We start from the raw sequence: 19,942 nt of genomic DNA, 5'->3' as shown, positions 1-19,942 counted from the left end.
GATGACATAAGATGGGGAAATAAAAAAGGAATTGTTAGAGAGGAAAATGGAACGAAGGACTAAATGAGAGATTAGGAAAATGGGATAAAGGACTAGATGAGAGATTAAATTGGTGAAGAGAAAGATGGGGAGAATAAGAGGAGAAAAACAAGAATTTAGGGTCTTGATGGCTCCACCACAGCAGCTAGACCAAGGGAAGTTTGAAACAAAAACTAGAGAACATTCCACTTGCCCCCCCCCCCCCCCCCGACTTGCAGTTTTATGCACAACAGTGTGGAGTCTCCCCAAATAACTGCTTCTTTAGGTAAAACCTATGCCATTCTTGATTAGGGTAGGGCGGGCCTAGACATATGCGATACCCCTGTATGGCCTTTTAGGCCTCAGATGTACATAATGAAAATAGAGAAAAATATTAAAAGTTAAATTATCAGAGTCAAGGTTCCTGAAGCAGCTCCACAGCGGTGACTGGAGATTGGGGTTGGGAGAACCACTTCCCGCCAAACTTGGGCAAATAGACCGGGCACTGCAGCTCCCAACCCAGCCTGAACGACGACAGTTATTCGCCGATCCTTACACAGACACCCACACACATAAAAAAAGAAATCGGCAAGAAAAACCCGCCAAACACGGGGAAAAGCGATGGCGGCTGAGGGGAGTTATAATAAATTAAAGAAAGCGGGCTGCGTGAAGGCAGCCGTCCCCGGGCGGCCGCGGAAAGGACTGAGCGGCACACGTAAGGCGCTCCTCGCGCTGCGGTCACAGGCCCCCTCTGTGGCGTGCGAGCCAGCAACGTACCGCGAGCAGTGTCCATCCTGCAAGGCCACTGGAGGAGCGCCGCTGCCGCCGCCCCTCTTCCCGAGGAGCCCGCCCGCTGCGCATCTACTGCACGTGCCTCCGACAGCTGCGGCAGGTAAGGGGCTCGCGGGCGCGCCCGCGCGACGCCCGCACCCGCTCCCGTTCGCCTTTCTCAGCGCACCAATAGCTGGAGCTCTCGTGGCAAGGGGCGCCAAAGCTCTTAGACCTCGCTTGTGAAATATCCAGAACGGGCATTTAGGTGACCAAGCCTCGAACCATAGCGAGGACTGGAGAGGAATGGGTGGGGCGTTTACAATGAGCCTCAAAAGGAATACACAGCACCTACTGCAAATGGCAGGGTTACTTGCTGATGGTCCTGAAAGGACTGCAAATATCGAATATGCTTGAAATATTTCATGCATATTGTGAGACTAGGAGATTGGGCATCTGAATGGCAGTTGACATTTAATATAGAAAAGCGCAAAGCGATGCACACAGGGAAAAGTAATCCAAATTACAGGTACACACAGTCCCTACCCACGATAAGGACCTTAGAGTCTTTGTAGCCAATATTGAAATCCTCACTTCAGTGTGTGCCAGGTTAGGATTTCAATGGAGGACAAAAAGGGAAATAAAATGTTAGAAATGATCCAAAAATGAATGGAAAATGAAATGGAAAATATTGAATTGCCTCCATATTGATCATTGCTTCTTGAATACTCTATGCAGTTCTGGTCACCCCCATCTCAAAAAAGAAAAACTAGTTTCTCTTATTCTTTGATTATGTTATGTTCATATTGTTCCCTGCTCTGAACGTAGGAAGGGCGGGTAATAGATGTCTTTAAATAAATAAAGAAAGAAAGAAATGAAGAAAAGGGTGCATGGGGGTAATTTGCTGGTGCTGCAGTTTCTATCCTTAAGCAATAAGCCTTGATACTTTTGATGCAACTGCAACATTGTTCTCTGCTTGAACAGCAGGGGGGGGAAAAGGGGAGTTGGATTCAGACAGCAACCAAGGAGGGCCCCAGATTTTACAGTCTGGGGAACTGCATGGAGCAGCAATTACTACCCTTAACAGAAAGCAAGGGATTACCACCCATAAATGCTAAGCCTTGATGCTTTTTATGCAATTACAGCATCACTCTTCTTTTCGATGGTGGTGGGGAGGGGGCTGGAAGAGGAATTGGGTTCAAATGACCACTAACACAGGCCCTGACTTTTACGGTCCGGGGTAATGATATGCAGACATAAGTGAAAGAGTGTAGGACTGCTTCTAAGGCCAAGTCCATAAGCAAAACAACTCATTGAATAACTACACGGAGTGGCAGCTGCCACCCTTAAGAGAAACATTGAGTAACTTGCATGGCACAGCAGATACTACCATGAGAAACTTGCTGGACGGACCATTTGGTCCTTTACTGCTGTCATTACTATGTTACTATGGTAAAACGTCACTATGAACCAAACCAGTTTATAGAGTATTAATCCAAAAACATGTTTTTAACTTAATCAGATCATCAAAACACCCGAACAGGCTATACGAGTGACGGTCCTACTCACACACACACACACACACACATATATATATATATATATATTCCTACATTGTTGTTTATTTTTTTTAAATTGGACCAGGAAATCTACTATCTTGTAACCTAAAAGTTCATCAGCCATGGGAGGAATTCCTGGGAGATTTAAAATTCTCATCCTCCTCACCAGCAAAATGTTACCCAGATAAGTCATTACCAGAGTTCTCTGTACGCTAAGTTCATTGGTTGTGAAACAAGTGTACATAGGAAAACAGCACACACAAGAAAAGAGAAAATAGATGTTTCAAAGAAAACTGTGCAGATCTGAACACTACATTGCACATGAGAACTAATTTGGGCACATAGCCCACAAAAGATTTAAGGGAGCATTGGCCATTACCAGCTAAAATGTAGCTAGATAAAAAGAAGCAGGGCACTACCTGGATAAACATAGCTCACTATGGTAAAGCTATCTGAGTATATTCAGTGGCAGACTTACCTGGCTAAATTCTGCCATGTATCCCAGATAAAGTTACCCAGATTACTTTATCCAGCTGTTTCTTTAGCTCACAGGATTACTGAGTGTTGTCTACTTGCTCTCTGTACCCAGGAAAGCTAAAGAACTGAAACTTTACTATGGGGTCTTACTTACTGGCCAAACTCTCAAAAGGGTGTTGCAGGATGACATTGCTCTTATTGTGTTAAAGAATATTACTTCACAGGTGCACACGTTCTGTGAAAAAGAATCCTTTTATTAGCAGGATCAGCATAAGACTAATGCTTTGCTTCATGCTATTCTCTGGGGTAAAATATTGAGCGATGGTTCTCAAATCTGATCTTCGACACTCCCAACAGTTCTCTCCATGTTGAATGCTCATGATATATATTTGTAGATATTTGGTTTCAGAACGGGATTAACATTCATATTTTGGTCACCCTGAAAGCCAGACCACTCGAACATTGATAATGACTTATTCGGGTAAAATTTTGCGAGTGAGAGGGGTGGGGAATTTCAGATCTCTTGTGCCTTCTCAAGAGCCAGACTTGGAAGCAACTGGTTTAGACCAACTGTTCAAAATGTCTTCTCTAAACCGTCAGAGGAAAGAGATGTAAGAGGCTAGATTTCTGTTCAATTTCCTGCTTAGCTATCTGCCCTGAATCTTTGCTCTGTCTCAACAATCTACACAGGAAATGAAGGATTTAAATAATTACGCCATTGTTTAATACCTCCCAAAAAACATTTTTTTCAATTGATCTTTATTGAACCAATCATAGTGAACAAGATAAGTACCCCACGTCCAAGAACAGTAAAACTGAGAGAAAAATATATGGGTCAAGGTTTTCTTAAATGAGTATAACCCTCCCCAAACTCATCCTGCCAACCCTTCCCCTAATCCCAGAACAATTTTTGTTGATGGATTCTCTTTTTTCCTTTCTTTGAAAAAACAGTTCAACAATGAAGAAAAAACTGGTCCCTAAAAGCTTTCAAACACCCAATGATGTATCCTTGCAAGAAGAACCAGGTAAGAAATGACACGCCTCCGTTTCTAAGCATAGCAGTAGAAAGCCCATTGCATTGCAATGGGTTAAAAATGATAATGACAGCAGTTTGTAGTGGCAGTGGTACTGTGGAAAAAGAGTTGGAGAAATGGAATAAAGTTTGATATGGGAGTACATAAGAGCAGTCTCTATTCTTCTATTTTCCTTACGTATTCTCCTTTGGTTTTTTTTTTTTTTTTAATTATTCCTTTGAAGTCTAGACATTCTCTGTTCCTCTGTGATCTTAGGTATTCTCCTTCATTTTCCTTCTCCATTTCTGGCAAGCTTAATTTCTTTTTCTCTTTCTGTACTGCTTTCCCTTCTCTCCTGCGTCTTTCTGTCATCTCTTAACTTTCAGGGATGGCAGAAGCATTAGGCGGGATGGGTGGTGGCCTAGGGCGCCGGACGTGGGCGGGTATGGGCAGCAGCTTTGAAAGGACTGGTGAGAAGTGGCGCGCGTGAGACCCGGAGCTGGAGGGCGGTTTCCGTTTTTGGGTATGTGTTTCTTTTGAGGAGCTGGGATCGTTTGTCATGTGCAATTGGAGAGAGAGAGAGAGAGAGAGGTCACGTGAGAAGATCACCGCCTAGGGCGGCTGGACACCCAGCAGCACTGTTAGCTTTTATTTATAGTTTTGCCCGTTTTCCTTGCTCTTTCAAAACCTTGCATTCCTCTCTTCTGTTGCCATTCTTCTCTTCCTTCCCCTTTTCTTCTTGTTCTGCAAGTAATAAATCTTTCAGTAAATAAATACAACTATTTTCCAGCAAATTAACATTTTTTTTTAGTTTTGCATTTAATTTATCTTCATGTTTGTAAAGTCTTTTTTGCTCTGTGTTCATTTTCTCTCTCTCTCTCTCTCAGTCTGTGTCATTACTTTTTCCTCTTCACTGTTCTACTTCTTCAGTTCTTAATCCAACCCTTCCTTTCCTTTGTATATGTGGAAACAAAACTTTGAAAGGTCCATAGAGCAGAGCATTCCATGTCCATAAAAGATTTTTCTTTAGTTGTACAGGTCCAAGAGATGATCTAATGGGTAAGGTGATCACTGGTATGTCAGTAGCCAAAACCTTTTCATCCAGCATGCCAAGAAGCACCCTCTGTTAGATAACTATCTGACTTCTAGATTTAAACTCATGCTTGTTTTTCCAATTTGTAAGTGAAGAGTATTTGTATAATCCCCCTTAGCCTCAGTAGTTTTGTAGCAATGTGTCCATGTAGGGGCGGATTTACTAATAGGCAGAATAGGCATATTGCTGCATGGGCCACTCATTTTATATCATCAGCTGCAGTGCTACTCTATCTTGTGGTAGAGAGGGAGGGGAGGGTAGCAGGCTGTCCACTTGTCTGAGGGCAGCTGGGGGTAGAAATTCAACAGACATCAGACAATCCTTTGGATGCAATTATCTTTATATATTGTATAAGAGATCTATATTTTTTCTCTGGGTGAGCTTTCTCCTGGATGAAAAATCATGTCCAGCTCTCACAGGGCTGAGGATCTTGGTGGCATACTTACAGTGCACAGGAAATCCACTAGTTTCCTTGTATTTAACATTTCCAGTTTTCCACCTCTTAGTTTTGTGACAGTGCTTTTAAACTTCAGAAGTGTGTACTGCTGCTGTTTGGACAATGTGGGTATAACCTGTAGGGCAATCTGGGGCAAGGAGGGAGGTGGACTTTGTAATGCATGCTGAAATGAGATATGTGTTGAAACTAATGTAAATCCTTTCCACTTTGATCTTTTTCCCTTTCTGGCAAAATGAAACCCTGTTACTGTCCATTCTAGGCACATGACACCTTTTTTTCCTTTCCTTGTTCTCATGCAAATTTAGTGCGAGTGAAAAGGTGCCAGAATGAGAGTGAATAGCGCCCGCAACATGCAAATGCATGTTGATGGGCCTATTAGTCATTCCTGCGCGATACAGAAAGCAAAATGTACAGCGAAGCCGGCACCAGGAAAGTGTACAGAGAAGCAGAAAAAACTGCTTTTCTGTGCACCCTACGACTTAATATCATAGCGATATTAAGTCAGAGGCCCCAACAATAAAAAAAAAATCAAAAATTAAAAAAAAAAAAAAATCTGCCCGCGGCTAGGTGCTCAATTTTGCCAGCATCCATTTTCCGAACCCATGGCTGTCAACGGGTTCGAGAACCGGCTCCGGTAAAATTGAGCATCAGCTGTCAAATCCGCTGACAGCCGCCACTTCTGTCAAAAAGGAGGCACTAGGGACGCGCTAGTGTCCCTAGTGCCTCCTTTTACCGCGGGCCCTCATTTGCATGCGGGTTGATACTGAATAGCACGCCTAGGACACTGGCCTGTGCGCGCGTCGGGAGAGCAGGCACTCGCCGGCTCTCCTGCGCTTCTTTCTGTATCGGCCCATTAGTCAGCTTGTGCCTGTGGGTACCTATGTGTGACAGGGTGCCTGTGTGCAGGGGAGGGTGTGGGGTGAGAGAGAGGAAGCATGTCACCCTGTGGGTGTGCGTAGGTGAGACAGGAATCCAGTTTGAGAGATAAAGAGGAAGCGTGTATGTGTGTGAGAGAGACGGAGGAAACGTATGTGTCTGTCTCTTTCATACACACACTCAAGCTCCCTCTGTCTCTCACCAAATGTGTTTGTGTGTGAAAGACAGAGGGAGCATATTTTGTTTGTGTCTCTGTGGGTGTGTGTACTCCCGGTTCACAACAATCTCAGAGTTACAGGTATGGAGAATGGGGGATTTTTAAAATCCTTATTAGTTTTAATTATTGGGTGTTATTTGATGTCCACTGTTTTGAAATATTTTATTGATGTTTAGGAAATTTAAAAATGTGTACCCGAACTTCTAATTATTGAATATTATTCTATTCATCAACTGTTTTGAAATGTATATTTTTTAGTATGGTTTTACTATTCTGATTGATTTATATTTCTTGATTATATTGTTTAGAGGAACAGTGATTTTTTGCTTTTCCATTGTTGCACTGCATACAGAATCAGGCTTGTGGTTTAGCTGCTTGTGCACGTGTGAGAGAGAGAGCGAGAGATAGAGGAAGCATGTGTATGTGTTATGATTCACATGCCATCCATGGCAGACCCGCGGTACGGCCCCCTCACCTTTCTACAGTGACTCCAGCTCCTGGTTCCTCCTCGCTGGTGGTGGTGGGCTGTCAGCTTCGTCCTCGGCCTCCCCCGGTGCCTCTGGCCCTGCCGCAGTCCCTGGTGTTCCCGATCCTGCTGCCACTTCTCGTCGGGCCTCTCTGCGTGGCCTGCGGAGAGACGCTACTACTTGCGTCGTGCCCCTCCCTAGGCATGCACACACCATTGATGTTTAAGTAGGGACCACGGCGGGAATCTAGCTGCGGCCCTGGATGATGACGTCAACCCAGCTACAGTATTTAAGCTCAGGCTCCACTCCCTAGCGTTGCCTTTGCAACAGGTCTCCTTGCTGGTCGAGTACTCATTGCCTCCTAGAGATTTGTCTCATCTGTGCGTTCCTGTTGCTCTTTGTTCCTGGTTCCTGTCTCCTTGTTCGTACCTTGCTTCATTCCTCGGATTGACTACATGGACTTTGAATTTGCTTCACCTGACCATACCATTGATTCTCTCCAAGCCTGGTCCTCTGCTTCGCCTTACCACGCCATTGACTCTGTCCAAGCCCAGACCTCTGCTTCGCCTGACCACGCCATTGACTCTCTCCAAGCCCGGACCTCTGCTTCGCCGGATCACGCCATTGACTCTCTCTAAGCCCGGACCTTTGCTTCGCCTGACCACGCCATTGACTCTTTCCAAGCTCAGACCTCTGCTTTGCCTGACTACGCTATTGCCTATCTCCAGACCCAGACCTCCACTTAGCCTGACTACGCTATTGACTATCTCTGTGATCAGACCTCAACTCTGCTTGCCTCTGCCTTCGGATTGCCGCCAGCCCTGCTCAAGCCTGCTCTTTGACGCTTCTCCAGCTTACTCCCTGGACGTGGTTTACTCAGGCTTCGGCCTGCTCTTGCTCGAGTGCCCCCTGTCTGCCTCCATTCCATTGGCGCTCAAGTTTCCAGGACACTACCCTGTCCAGAGTAAGACTATACCATCTTTCACCTGCTGTCTCTGGGCTGAACCGACTCTCACCTCGACTACACACAGAGGCCCACCTAAGTCCTGCCGGCCCCGGCACCCAAAGGCTCAACCCGTAGGGAATGAGGACTGGTATAAGTGAAGCTCCAGCGGCCTCTGTCTATCAGCCCACTCCACCTGACGACGGTGAGGACCTCTAGGTCCCTAATTGTGGGTTACGTCAACCCCATCTCGGCCCAAGGGTCCACCTCCGATGCAACATGTTAGCGTGTGAGAGAGACACAGAGGAAGTGTGTGTGTGAGAGAGCTACAGACAAATTGTGTGTGTGTGTGTGTGTGTATGTTAGCATGTGAGAGAGACACAGAGGAAGCCTGCGTGTGTATGTGGGAGATGGAGGAAGCATTTCTGTATGAGAGAGGTACAGAGAATGTGTGTGTGTGTATGCGTGCATCTCTTTCACACACACATGCTCTCTCTGTCTCTCACCAAGCATGTATGTGTGTGTATGAGAGAGAAGGAGCATACTGTGTATGTGTGTGTGTGTGTGTGTGTGTATGTGTACATGCATGCCCCCAGTCTACAACAATCTTAGGATGACAGATATGGAGAGCGGGAGATTTTTAAAATCCTTATTAGTTTTAATTATTGGGTGTTATTTGATGTGTCTGCTGTTTTGAAATATTTTATCGATGTTTAGGAAATTTTAAAATGATATATTGGGGGGGGGGGGGGTGTACCAAAGAAGTATCCACCCCAGGTGCCAAATACTCTAGGTACGTCTCTGTGTGAGAGTACCTGTTTATATGTGTGTGAACGAGGTTAAAATGTGTGCACCATCCTCCAATCTACGACAATCTCAGGAGGACTGGAAATCTAAAGTTCCCAGGTATGGAACGTGGGAGATTTTTTTTTTTTTATCTTTGTTAGTTTTAATTATTGGATGTGATGTATCTGCTGTTTTGAAATATTTTATTAGTGTTTGGTAATATTTTAAACATTTTATATGAGTTTTTAATTGGCTGGATTTATCAGCAGATTTGACATTCTTTTTATTGGTATGTTTAATGTTTATATTTCTTGATTGTGTTTGCATTGCTTGCAGAGTTTGGCTTCTTGTGATTTCCAGTTCAGTTTTTGTCTGAATGTTTCAATTTATATTTTATGATCTCTTTATTCTGTATTTGGTGAGTGTCTGTATTATGGTTGTGGACCCTTGGACCGGGACGAGGGTTAGCGCTACCACGGAGGGACGGTCTTCAATGGTTCTCGTCACCAGTTGGTGGTGAAGGTGAGGTCAACCCAGCTGGAGCTTCACCTATATCAGCCCTCGTTCCCCGCAAGTTGAGCCCTTGGGTGCCGGGGCTGGCAGGTCTTAGGTGCGGGTTGCCTCGACGAGACCGAAGTGACAGAGATGAAGGCGAAGTCAGGAGTCCGGATCAGGGCTGGCAGCAGAGGTGCAGAATGAGTGTCCAATCCAAAGGTCCGGGGCAGGCAGCAAGCAGATGAAGACGAGAGAACCAGGCCAGGGGTCAAGACAGGCAGCAAACGTGAGAACGAGGAACAAACTGAAGTCAGAACCAGGAGATCAAGCTGAGAAGGAACACAGGAACTGAAGGATGAGGAGAAGAGTGAAGGTAGGAACACTAGGTGCAGGCAGGAAAAGCAGGAACTGGAACGCTGGGACAGGACCTCAGGAGTGAAGGGCTGGAGCGGAGCAGGACCAGGACCAAGAGCAGGAACGGAATCAGGAACTTCAGGCAGGAACCAGAAGACGTCAGGAAGCAGCAACTAGCACTCTGAGGAGACGACCAGTTGCTAAGGCAAGGAACTGAAGACTGAGGCAGGGTTTAAATACCCCTCAGTCTTGACGACATCCATCGGGGCCGGGCCGAAGTTTCCCACCATGGTCCCTTTAAGAGGCGGAGCCTCCCGTGCACGCACGCCTAGGGAGAGCTCCGCAGGAAATAGGACGGCAGCATTTAGAGCCGCGTGGGAGGCCACGCTCGGCCGGTCCCAGAGCGGGAGATGCCGCGCCGACCGGGGGAAGCACCAGCTCGCGGCGGAAGAGGTAGGGGGGACTGGCTGTGGTCTGCTGCGGCCAGGACCCACAACAGCCTGTCTATGTTCTACATGTGTGACTGAGGTTAGGTATTCTGCTAGCATGTAGTTTCTGTGTTGGGATTTACAACAACCTGGCTTTAATCTGTTTTCCTAATAGGAGGTGTATTGATGTTTATGGCCTGATGTAATATTTGCAGCATGGCTTTTTCATAGGTTGAATGCTGGCAGTTATGATATGGAAGGCTTACTATATTGGAATTTTAGTTCAGTTTATTCCTTGCTTTTTGTGGGCCAAGACCACACCCAGTGCAATTTACCATAGGCCTAATACCTTATGGGATCCAGTAAACCAATTTGATTACTATGAGAAATGTAGTTTATTAAGTCTATTAAACTATTATTATTGAAAGTGTGCTTTTTTGCAGTTTATGCCTATATAATATACATGTTGTAAGTGATATTTTTACTTCAGAAGGTTGTAATTTAAATGTCTATTTTCCATATGCAATCTGCCTTTTTAGGTTGGGGAAGTTAAATTGTAAAATGGAAAGAATGCATAAGTTTTAATTATGTGGGGAGGGTAGGGAAGGGGGAATGAAAGGCTGTAAGGATGGTGTAGGGCATCAAATACCCTTGTATCAGCCCTAAGAGGTAGGGGGGGCCATGCCTCAGGTGGCATGGAACTCCATGCCACCTGATCTCCGCCAGGAACACTGCACTGCCACCTTCAAAAAAAAGCTAAAGACTTGGCTGTTTGAACAAGCCTACACTTGAATTATCTCCCTCCGCCATATCACACCCCACTTCTAACTCCCCCACCCTGAAGCTCCAAAGCAATTGTATTATAGTTATTGTTCTATCTCTTGAAAAATCTTCTCCTAGGTCTCTTGACCCTGTATTTTCTCCTAGCTCCCAAGTTCATCTATATTCCTGTTACATGTAACTTTATTCTTCCCTCTCAGTTCATAATATTTATTCCCATGTTACCTGTAAACCGATGTGATATGTCTATGAACGTCGGTATATAGTTATAAATAAATAAATAAATAAGAGAGAGTGTGTCACACACACAGGACTCCCACCATTCACCATCCTCTCTCACCCCCAGGGATCCTGGGGAAGAGTGGGAGGCAGGTAATAGGGAATGGAGGAGTCCTATTTCTAGACCCAGGGGATGGGGCAGCCAAGCCACATTAAACATTTCTCTGGCGCCCCCTAGTGCAGATGCTGAAGACTAAGAACAAAAAAATAACAGGCCCAAAAACTGAGTGTTAGAGCAGTGGCTGCAAACAAGGGAAGCCGGGTTCAAATCCTTTGCCATTCCTTGTGCCCTTGGGCAAGTCACTTCACCCTCCATTGCCTTCCCTGTGCCCGGCCCTTGGTGATTTCACCTGCACTGGGCTATTGGGGGGGGGGGGGGGGCGCCATTGTCACCTTCATCTCAGCTAGCAGATTGCCTTGAGCTGCCCCTGCCTATTGCATCGAGCACAGGACAGGTGGATGTGTGCACGTTCCAAAAACGTGCGCCCAGTTTGGATGCACTTTTTTACATGCTGATATTTTATCGGCCTGAAAGAGTTTTGGAAGACTGAAATCACATCCTTAATGTTCTCCTCTCTGTAAACACTCGTGTTTAGCAAAGTGGACACACAATGTGCTTTTATTTCTCTCAAAAACCGTTAAGTAAATCAGTCTGGCACCTTTTCACTCGCACTAAATTTGCATGAGAACAAGAAAAGGAAAAAAAGTTGTCATGTGTATGTGTGTGTCTATGAGAATGCCTGCACACATGTGTGTGCGTATGTGAGAGCAGAGGCATGCTAAGGGGGGGCGAGGGGGTGGTTCACCCCGGGTGGCAACAGGGGGAAGGGTGCTATTGCCGCCAGCAGGAAGGTCCTGCGGCGACACGGAACAGCGAAGTGGCGGGGGAAAACCCTGCTAGCAAAAGCAAGGAGCTGCAGTGGCAGAGGCCAGCAGCGAAGCAGGCATTTCCTGAAATTGGTGTGGCGGTAAAGAACAACCCAGCGTTGCTTGCTGGCGCTCCGGAAATTGGCAGTGGGAAGAGGCCCTGAGGTGCTGCCGGCGGCCGAAGAAGAGAGAGACTGGGCCCTGTGAGAGTAAGTGCTAGTGTATGAAGATGTGTGTGTGTCCATACACCCCCCACCCTCTCATATGCATACACACACCCTTTCATACACATAAATCTCTCTCTCACACACAGGCATTCACTCTTACAGGGCAAGTCTCTTTCACACACACATTTTGGACCTTTTCTCTGGCTGAAGAAAAAGACCCTTTCCTGCCGCAGCTGCTGGGGAAATGCTGGCGGCACCTGCAGTGATCTTCTTTGGCCGCTGGATCATGGAGTGGGAACCCGACCAGCACATTGCAGTTCCACGCTGCTGGGACATTCCTTTTGCTGGCAGGGAGTGGGAACCTTGCCAACATGTCACAATTCCGCGCCTCCAGGATCTTCCTTTTGCTGGCAAGGAGTGGGAACCCTGCCAGCACGTCACAGTTCTGCGCCGCCACAGGACCTTTCTTTTGTTCCTGGGCAGGCGTTAAATTTGCAATGTTAAAATGGGCACTGTGGCCATGTGGTAATTTTTTGCATTGGGGGGTAATAGCTAATAGCGTCATCAACATGAATTTATTGTGATGAGCGCTATTAGCTATGAGCTGGTTTGGACGCACGTTTTGGATGCACTAATCCCCTTAATTGCATGAGGGTTTTTGGATGTGTATCCAAAACATGCATCCAAGCCCGTGTAAAACCGTGTGCCCAGCCAAGCATACTATATTGCATCGGCCGGTGTATGCTGACTCTATCATGTGTTCATGATGACACTATGTACTATGATGCTGCACAATCAGGAACCTAATTTTTGTCATATTTCTCTTCTAGCAATTTGTGGGGTAGTTTTCAAAATAGCCCTGTATGGTTGCAGAGTCCATGAGTACTTTTACCCGTGGACATTGCACCAGTTCTGAGAGGGGAACTACAAGCAGATTTTCCCTTTGAAACAGCTCTGGAGAAAAAAAACATCCACAGAGATTTGCTTTTGTTTTTCCTTGCTTCAAAATAAACACACGAGTTTTGAAAATGTAAAACTATTATTTATTTATTTAAAACATTTTTATAGACCGACATTCGTTGGGAACATCACAATCGGTTTATATAGAACAAAATGCAGCAAACAGTCTTTATAGTGGAACTAGAAACTAAAACTACACATGTTATTGCCTCCCCCAATCTATCCCTGCCTCTTAGGCTGCCTGCTTTTTCCATGGTTAAACATGCATGCGTTGCTTGCTGATCCCCACGTGTACTTTTAGCCCTGGAAAAGATGGGCAGCTTTCAGACAGCCAGTTTCCCAGTTAAATGACTTTTGAAAATTGCCATCTTTAACAAAGGGCTTTTTTTTTTTTTTTCCCATTTATTTTTTGTGGCTTAGCAATGCCCCCAAACCACTTCCTGGCCCTGCTCTGCTCCATGCAGCCACTGGCTACTCCCTCCCTCCTAGCTCCTGCTCTGCTGCCGCAACTATTGCTTCCTCCCTCCCTCCTGGACCTAGACTGTTGCCACCACTGCCACCTCTCTGCTCCTTGCCCCATCCCCAATCTGCCAATGCAGATATCTACTCTGCTTCAATCTGCCAGAGCAGACAATAATTTAGTATTGTGCCAGCATATACTGGTAATTTTGCCTTGTGTAAGCAGTCACTGCTAATTTCATACTTTTTCACGAATTGTCAGCCTGATGATAAAATCAGGTCACTGCATATAATTTATTTATCATTCTTTTGTTCCATGCTCCTTGGCTCATGGCACGATCACCAGCAGTATCTTGTGGTTCATGATTCTGGGCAGCACTTCCAGTTTTGTGCTCTGCCGTTTGGTCTGGCAACAGCGCCCAGAACCTTCACCAAGGTCATGATTGTTGTGGCAGCAGTCCTACGGAGAGAAGGAATCTTAGTCCACCCCTATCTGGACGACTGGCTGATTCGAGCGAAGTCAGCGCCCCTGTGTCAAGCGGCCGTGGAATCAGTCCTCCAACGTCTGAGATCTTTGGGGTTTTTCTTACTGAACAGAGAATTGTTAAGTTACAATCTCAGGTTCGAGCACTTCGGGACAAACGGTTACTGAAGGTCTGGGATTATTTGCAAGTGCTTGGCTCTATGGCTTCCACCTTGGAGTTGGTCCTATGGGCTTTTGCGCGTATGCGGCCTCTACAGTCAGCCTTGTTGGCCCGTTGGGATCCGAAGTCTGAGCTTTTCCTTCTGCCTCTTCCTCTCACAGAGCCAGCTCGGTCCAGCCTGTCATGGTGGCTTCTCCCTGACACGTTTACGGCCCGTGGAGTGGATTTGAGATCCCGTCTTGGATGATTGTGACCATAGATGCCAGCTTGTCCAGTTTGGGGGGGGGGACGGTCTGTCAGGGGCACTCTAGACAAGGACAATGGTCAGCGGAGTAGGCCTCCTGGTCAATCAACCGCCTGGAAACCCGAGCTGTGAGGTTGGCCTTGCGCGCCTTCCTCCCACTGGTTCAGGGGAAGACAGTGAGAGTGCTGTCGGACAATGCAACGACAGTGGCGTATATAAATCGCCAGGGTGGCACAAGAGTAGAGCTGTAGCCCAGGAAGTCCAGAAATCAATCTCCTGGGCGGAGCTGCAGCTGGAGCAGATAGGGGATTCTCACATAGCTGGCACAAGCAATGTTCAGGCGGATTTTCCAGCATACATTAAACTGGATCCCGGAGAATGGGAACTATCAGACGAAGCGTTCCAACTTCTTTGAAATGGAGCATGCCTCGGGTGGACCTCATGGCGACGTTTTGCAACGCAAGAGCTCACAAAGTTCTTTCAGCTGGAGGTGGGAAACCGGCGCAGAAGGAGTGGATACTTTAGTTCTCCATTGGCCGTCGGACGTTCTCCTCTACATGTTTCCGCCATGGCTGCTGATCGCAAGGTCCTCCATCGCACAGAACTTCATCCGGGTGATGTAATTCTAGTGGCCCCGGAGTGGCCCAGGTGTCCATGGTTCGCGGATCTGGTCAATCTAGCAGTGGACAATCCTGTATGGTTTGCTCACTTCCACATCTTCTGTGTCAAGGTCCGTGTTTTTGGATCAGGCAGATTGCTTTTGTCTAGCGGCTTGGCTTTTGAGAGGGAGTGTTTGAAGAATAAGGGTTATTCAGATGGGGTGTGATCACTACCCTCTTGCAATCCAGGAAAACTTCCACTTCTCTGACGTATGTCAGGGTTTGGAGAATCTTTGAGGCTTGGTGTTTGGATCATCAGATTCAGCCTACTTGGGCTTCTGTAGGGGATGTGTTGGCCTTTTGCAGGAAAGTCTTGTCAAGGGATTGTCTGTTAATTCCCTAAGCGTACAGGTGGCGGCCTTAGCTTGCTTCTGAGGTAAAATTTGTGGGGTTGCCTGTCGGCGCACAGATTGAGATACCTTGAGGTGACCAACAGTTTCTGCCTGTCCGATCATCTGTTCGTACTGTGGAGATTTCCCAGGCGGGGTCACAAGGCCTCTAGGGCCACTGTTGCTTGGTGGTTGAAGGAAGCAATTGGTTCAGCCTACATTACTCAAGGGCTTCTGATTCCCGTCGGGCTTCGGACGTATTCTACTCGTTCGCAGGTGGCCTCCTGGGCCGAATGTCAGCAAGTTTCACCGCAAGAAACTTGCTGACAAGACTTCCAAGCGGCTACTTGGAAGTCTTTGTACACCTTTGCCAGACATTACTATCTGGATATCCAGGCCCCAGACACTAGGAGGTTTGGAGAGAGTGTGCTTCGAGCAGGACTCTCGAGGTCCCACCCCATGTAGGGAAGCTTTGGTACATCCCAGAAGTCTGGACTGATCTGGGTACTTACAGGGAAAGGAAAATTAGTTCTTGCCTACTAATTTTCATTCCTGTAGTACCACAGATCAGTCCAGAGTCCCACCCAGTGAGGGATAGGGAGCTTAGGAGAGTCCACTCAGTGCTTCTTTCTGTATCTTTATTCTGTAACTACTCTGAAATAAGGCACAGGTTCTTGTTGATTCTATTCAGGGTTTTGTTTGAGCTTTCATGGTTCCTCTCCCCACTGTTCCGTTTGGGGGAGGGCAAAATTGTTTATTATCTCTTTTGGCTTGGATACAGTTCAATACTGAGGGACTGCAGGTGGCACCTTGGCACAAGTAGCAGTGTCAGCCAAAACCTTCTCTGTCTCCATCTGCTGGAGGGGAGGCAAAACCCAGGTGTCTGGACTGATCTGTGGAACTACAGGAACGAAAATTAGCAGGTAAGAATCAATTTTCATTTCCTGCACATTCTTAATTTTTAAAGGGAAACTACGCAGCTAGTTAAATTCGTCAGGAAAGGGGAATGTGGCCATTATACAAGGTGCACGTCTATGATCCTAAACAGGGTGTGAGAAGAGGAATATAACCATATTGGAATAAAAAAAGAAAGATGCATATTTTAAAAGACCGAGAAAGGTGCACCAGAGCCAAGAAATGAGCAAATAATAAACATTATGGAGGTATTTTTCAAAGGAGCTACGAGTGTAAATGTCGTAGCAATTTTCAAAAGCCCACTTGTTCGAGTAAATGCTTTTTAAAATCAGGCCCCAAATATGCAATTACATGGTTCTGTACATAGGGACTGCTGTTGTTACTAGACACAGTGTGCAAGAAGAGAAGATGGCAATTCAGAATCACTTGTACAGATTATATTTTACCTAGGTAACCTTTAATGTCCAGCCCCTTCCCGCACAGGGTCAAGTGGCCAAGCCAGGGAATGTTAACCCCTGAGAATCTGGTCTGGAGAATGATCTTTTGCTATTGATCTTCCAACACTCTCCTCTCCTCCCTCTGCACCTCAGTCCACCCTCTCTTCCCAGTCTCATATTCCTCTCCCCTGAGATTCCAGATCTTCTCCATTCCAAGTACTGATGACTAAGATCCCTCCACCTCCCCCCCCCCCCAAATAAAAAATGACCAAGTAAATTAGTTGGACACATAACAATGTCAGAAAATATCTTTATTTTTATAAAATAAAAATTGCAAATTTACACTATGTAACTTTATGTAAATGTGCTATATAATTGAGCAGCATTTTCTAATTCTTGCTTGAGCTGCTAAAGGCAACTGGGGGTTGTGATCACAGGGTAGGAATTCAGGTAAGATGATATAATTAACCTCCCACATCATTTTATGAACAGCTGGGGAGCCTCTTTCAGTTTATTCGATGACCCTTTTGATGTGGCTTCCTAGTGTCCTGGGCCCAGCATTAAAGGAGTTTGCTTTCTTATACGTTTGCAGTGTGCTGCCTCTGTGGCCAGACAGAGAATGATGTTGAAAAATATGGCGAAAAACTGACAGACAAGAAGACCAACCTCAGTATCCACTATTACTGTCTGGTGAGCATAATCTTGTTGTTGTCATCATCTTTCATAAAATTACGCTCTGAGAAAGTTTTGCCTCTTCAAGTTGGGTTTTCCTTTCTGTTTTCAGGGGTAGGAGGGGCAGAGGAGATGGGAGAAAGCAGGAGGAGAATGGGATTTGTGTGTGTAGACATTTTCTTTCACCATTAAAAATTTGACTGGAAATGGACAGGGGATATCATTTTTACAAGATTAGTGGGTTGTCCCCAAAGGTTTAGTGGAAAAAGGGATATATTTTCTTGCTAAAGTCATACCTCACTAGACAAGGCCTTTAAACATGTGCTCACTTATGACAAGCTCAGAAAACAAACAGCAGATGGTATATTTGAGCATTAAATCAATAGAGTACCAAGGTTAACAATTAATTCACAGGACGAGGGCCACCCAGTGCAATCGTACCAGGCTCATTGGTAATATCACGCACACAGATGGCCCTGCAGTGTGGATAGCATGGCTGTTGAGAAGAGTGGCAACATAGGGCAACATATGGCTAGTAGGAAGAGGAGCACAGAACAGCACTGATAAGATGATTCCTGTGCAGGGCCCTGAGGAAAAGGCCCAGTACTGGCAAGCTGGCTCCATCGGCATCCCTTTGCCTTAGTTAGGTCTCATTTCCCCCCTTTCATTGACTTTCTTTGTGTTTAAGAAGAGCCAGTGTTGGGCGGGTAGCAGGAGAGGAACGGAGCGGGGTAAAAGGAAGCACTTCTGAGCGCATTGGTGCTTCTCCTGCATCCTTCAGCTCATTGGTTTTCCTGAGCAGAATGAGCCAATTATCTGCGGGAGGTGGGAGAAGGAGCAACATGCTCAGACGTGCTTCCTCCTCCCACTTCCGTTCCTAACCCGATGCTTGCCTGGCACTGCCTGTTAAACAACATCGCTAAGGAGAGCTGCAGAGGGCAAGTAAGAGAAGAACTGGAGAGTATGGAGGGGAGAGAAGGGAGGAGAGCAGAGGGGGATGCAGTTTGCTAAAGTCTGTTTTGGGTTTATTGGAGAAAGTCAGAATAGCATTAGTAAAATGAATGAAACAAACAAATAGAAGTACATGAAGTGTCAGGAGAGAGAGAGGCGAGCAGAAGAAAGGAAGAAGAGGGGAGGGTAGCAGAAGAGAAGAGGAGAGAGGACGTTTCCACTAGAACTGCAACAGTAGTCACAATCTTGCTGTTGCTCTCAGCACCTGAGCTCCCCAAGTAGGACCTCATCTCCATGGGCCCAATCTCATTTCCTGGCCTTTCCCAAGTTAGAGAGATTGGAGGAAGAGAATACTTGTTGGACAGTCCAAATGAAAGATGGCCTGGAACTTTGGAAACTATCTAATCCTTTTGTGTCTAGCCCCCAGTTACTTCTGACTTCAGACACAACCTGCACCAAATGCAAAGTAGACTAGCCTTAAAGCCACACATTTCTTTTTTTTTTTTTTAGTAATTATATCTTTATTGAACCAACATTGAGAAGCAGGACAACAACAGTGTCTATATTTCAAAGCCAAATAGTGATACAAAGTAAACAAATCTACACACTTCAATAGAAATTTTCCCTCTGAGTCCATGGGACTACAGAATGCTTCTTCTTGCAATTGGGTAATGGAGAGGAGTTCGGACTATCTTTGGAGCTTCAGAGTCCAAGAGAGAACTCTTGAGACCCTGGACTTAAAGACTTCTTTAAAAAAGCTGATGGACTTAAAGACTTCTTTAAGTCCATCAGCTCTATTTGGCCAAGTAGCAAAGCTGTCCCAGGTGCTTCTGTGGTGCTGCCAGTGATCTTGATGATGGAGGCGGTGCTCGCTGCCAGGGGAGAGAGAACCCAAGTAATTGCAGATGCCCAGAGTGAAGATGTTACAGGAGGAGCTGCTAGTATTGCAGCCATTGGGAGAAGCATTGCCTCGGCTGTAGCTGAACATCAGAAAATGGAGGTGAGCAGTCCATCAGAGAAAATCTCTCAATGAATCTGCTGAGGCTCCAGAAGGCATTCTGCAGGGGGTTTGTTGCATTCCGGGAATGATCATCTTGTAGCAGATTTTGGTGGTTGTCACCCATATGCACAACTCATTCTGAGGTTGTATAAACAATTTCTGTTTAATTACTTCACAGATAGTGTTCCGATTATAGCTATAAGATTCTATTAATGTAGAAATTAAGCAGCATGTGGGGGGGGGGGGGTTTGAAGAGCAGGTTTCTTCAGTACAGGCTTGTAATGCTGCACTCATAGATCCTGTGTTTGGAATTTATGCACAAATTGTTACGGTTCTGGCCGCGAGCGCCACGACCAGACCCTTACCTCCGTGCTCCTGGACCTGTTCCCGCTTCGGGTGGCCTAGTTCACGGCCTGTTCGGCGGCGTCCCCGCGGGGCCCACACCACCGGGAAGCCTCCCATGGTCGCCCTGCCTCTAGGCGCGCGCGTGCACGACTTGGGCGCTTTTCTAGGCCGTTTCCTGCCAGTGGTGACTCCGCCTAGTTCCTGACGTCAGACGCCGCGGCCTTGATAAGCCGGCCGTGGATACTCAGTCTTTGCCTTGCAACGGGCTTACCTACTGGTCCCC

The 19,942-nt window shown here is 46.3% G+C and overlaps 1 protein-coding gene across 1 annotated transcript in view; it reads left to right on the top strand.

Moving 5' to 3' along the window:
• Window positions 1-814: 814 nt before the first annotated feature.
• LOC115087143 (G2/M phase-specific E3 ubiquitin-protein ligase-like) overlaps window positions 815-19,942 on the top strand; it is a 158,256-nt gene continuing 139,128 nt past the window's right edge. The window contains exons 1-3 of the mRNA XM_029593936.1: window positions 815-910; window positions 3,774-3,847; window positions 17,284-17,381. Of these exons, the coding sequence (XP_029449796.1) occupies window positions 3,781-3,847; window positions 17,284-17,381 (165 nt within the window). The 5' untranslated portion in view covers window positions 815-910; window positions 3,774-3,780. The remainder of the gene's footprint in view (window positions 911-3,773; window positions 3,848-17,283; window positions 17,382-19,942) is intronic.

Source organism: Rhinatrema bivittatum, chromosome 3, assembly GCF_901001135.1.
Source record: "Rhinatrema bivittatum chromosome 3, aRhiBiv1.1, whole genome shotgun sequence".
NCBI classification, from domain to species: domain Eukaryota; kingdom Metazoa; phylum Chordata; class Amphibia; order Gymnophiona; family Rhinatrematidae; genus Rhinatrema; species Rhinatrema bivittatum.
Note: the sequence above shows the minus strand (reverse complement) of the source record. Positions and strands in the feature narration are given on the sequence as shown.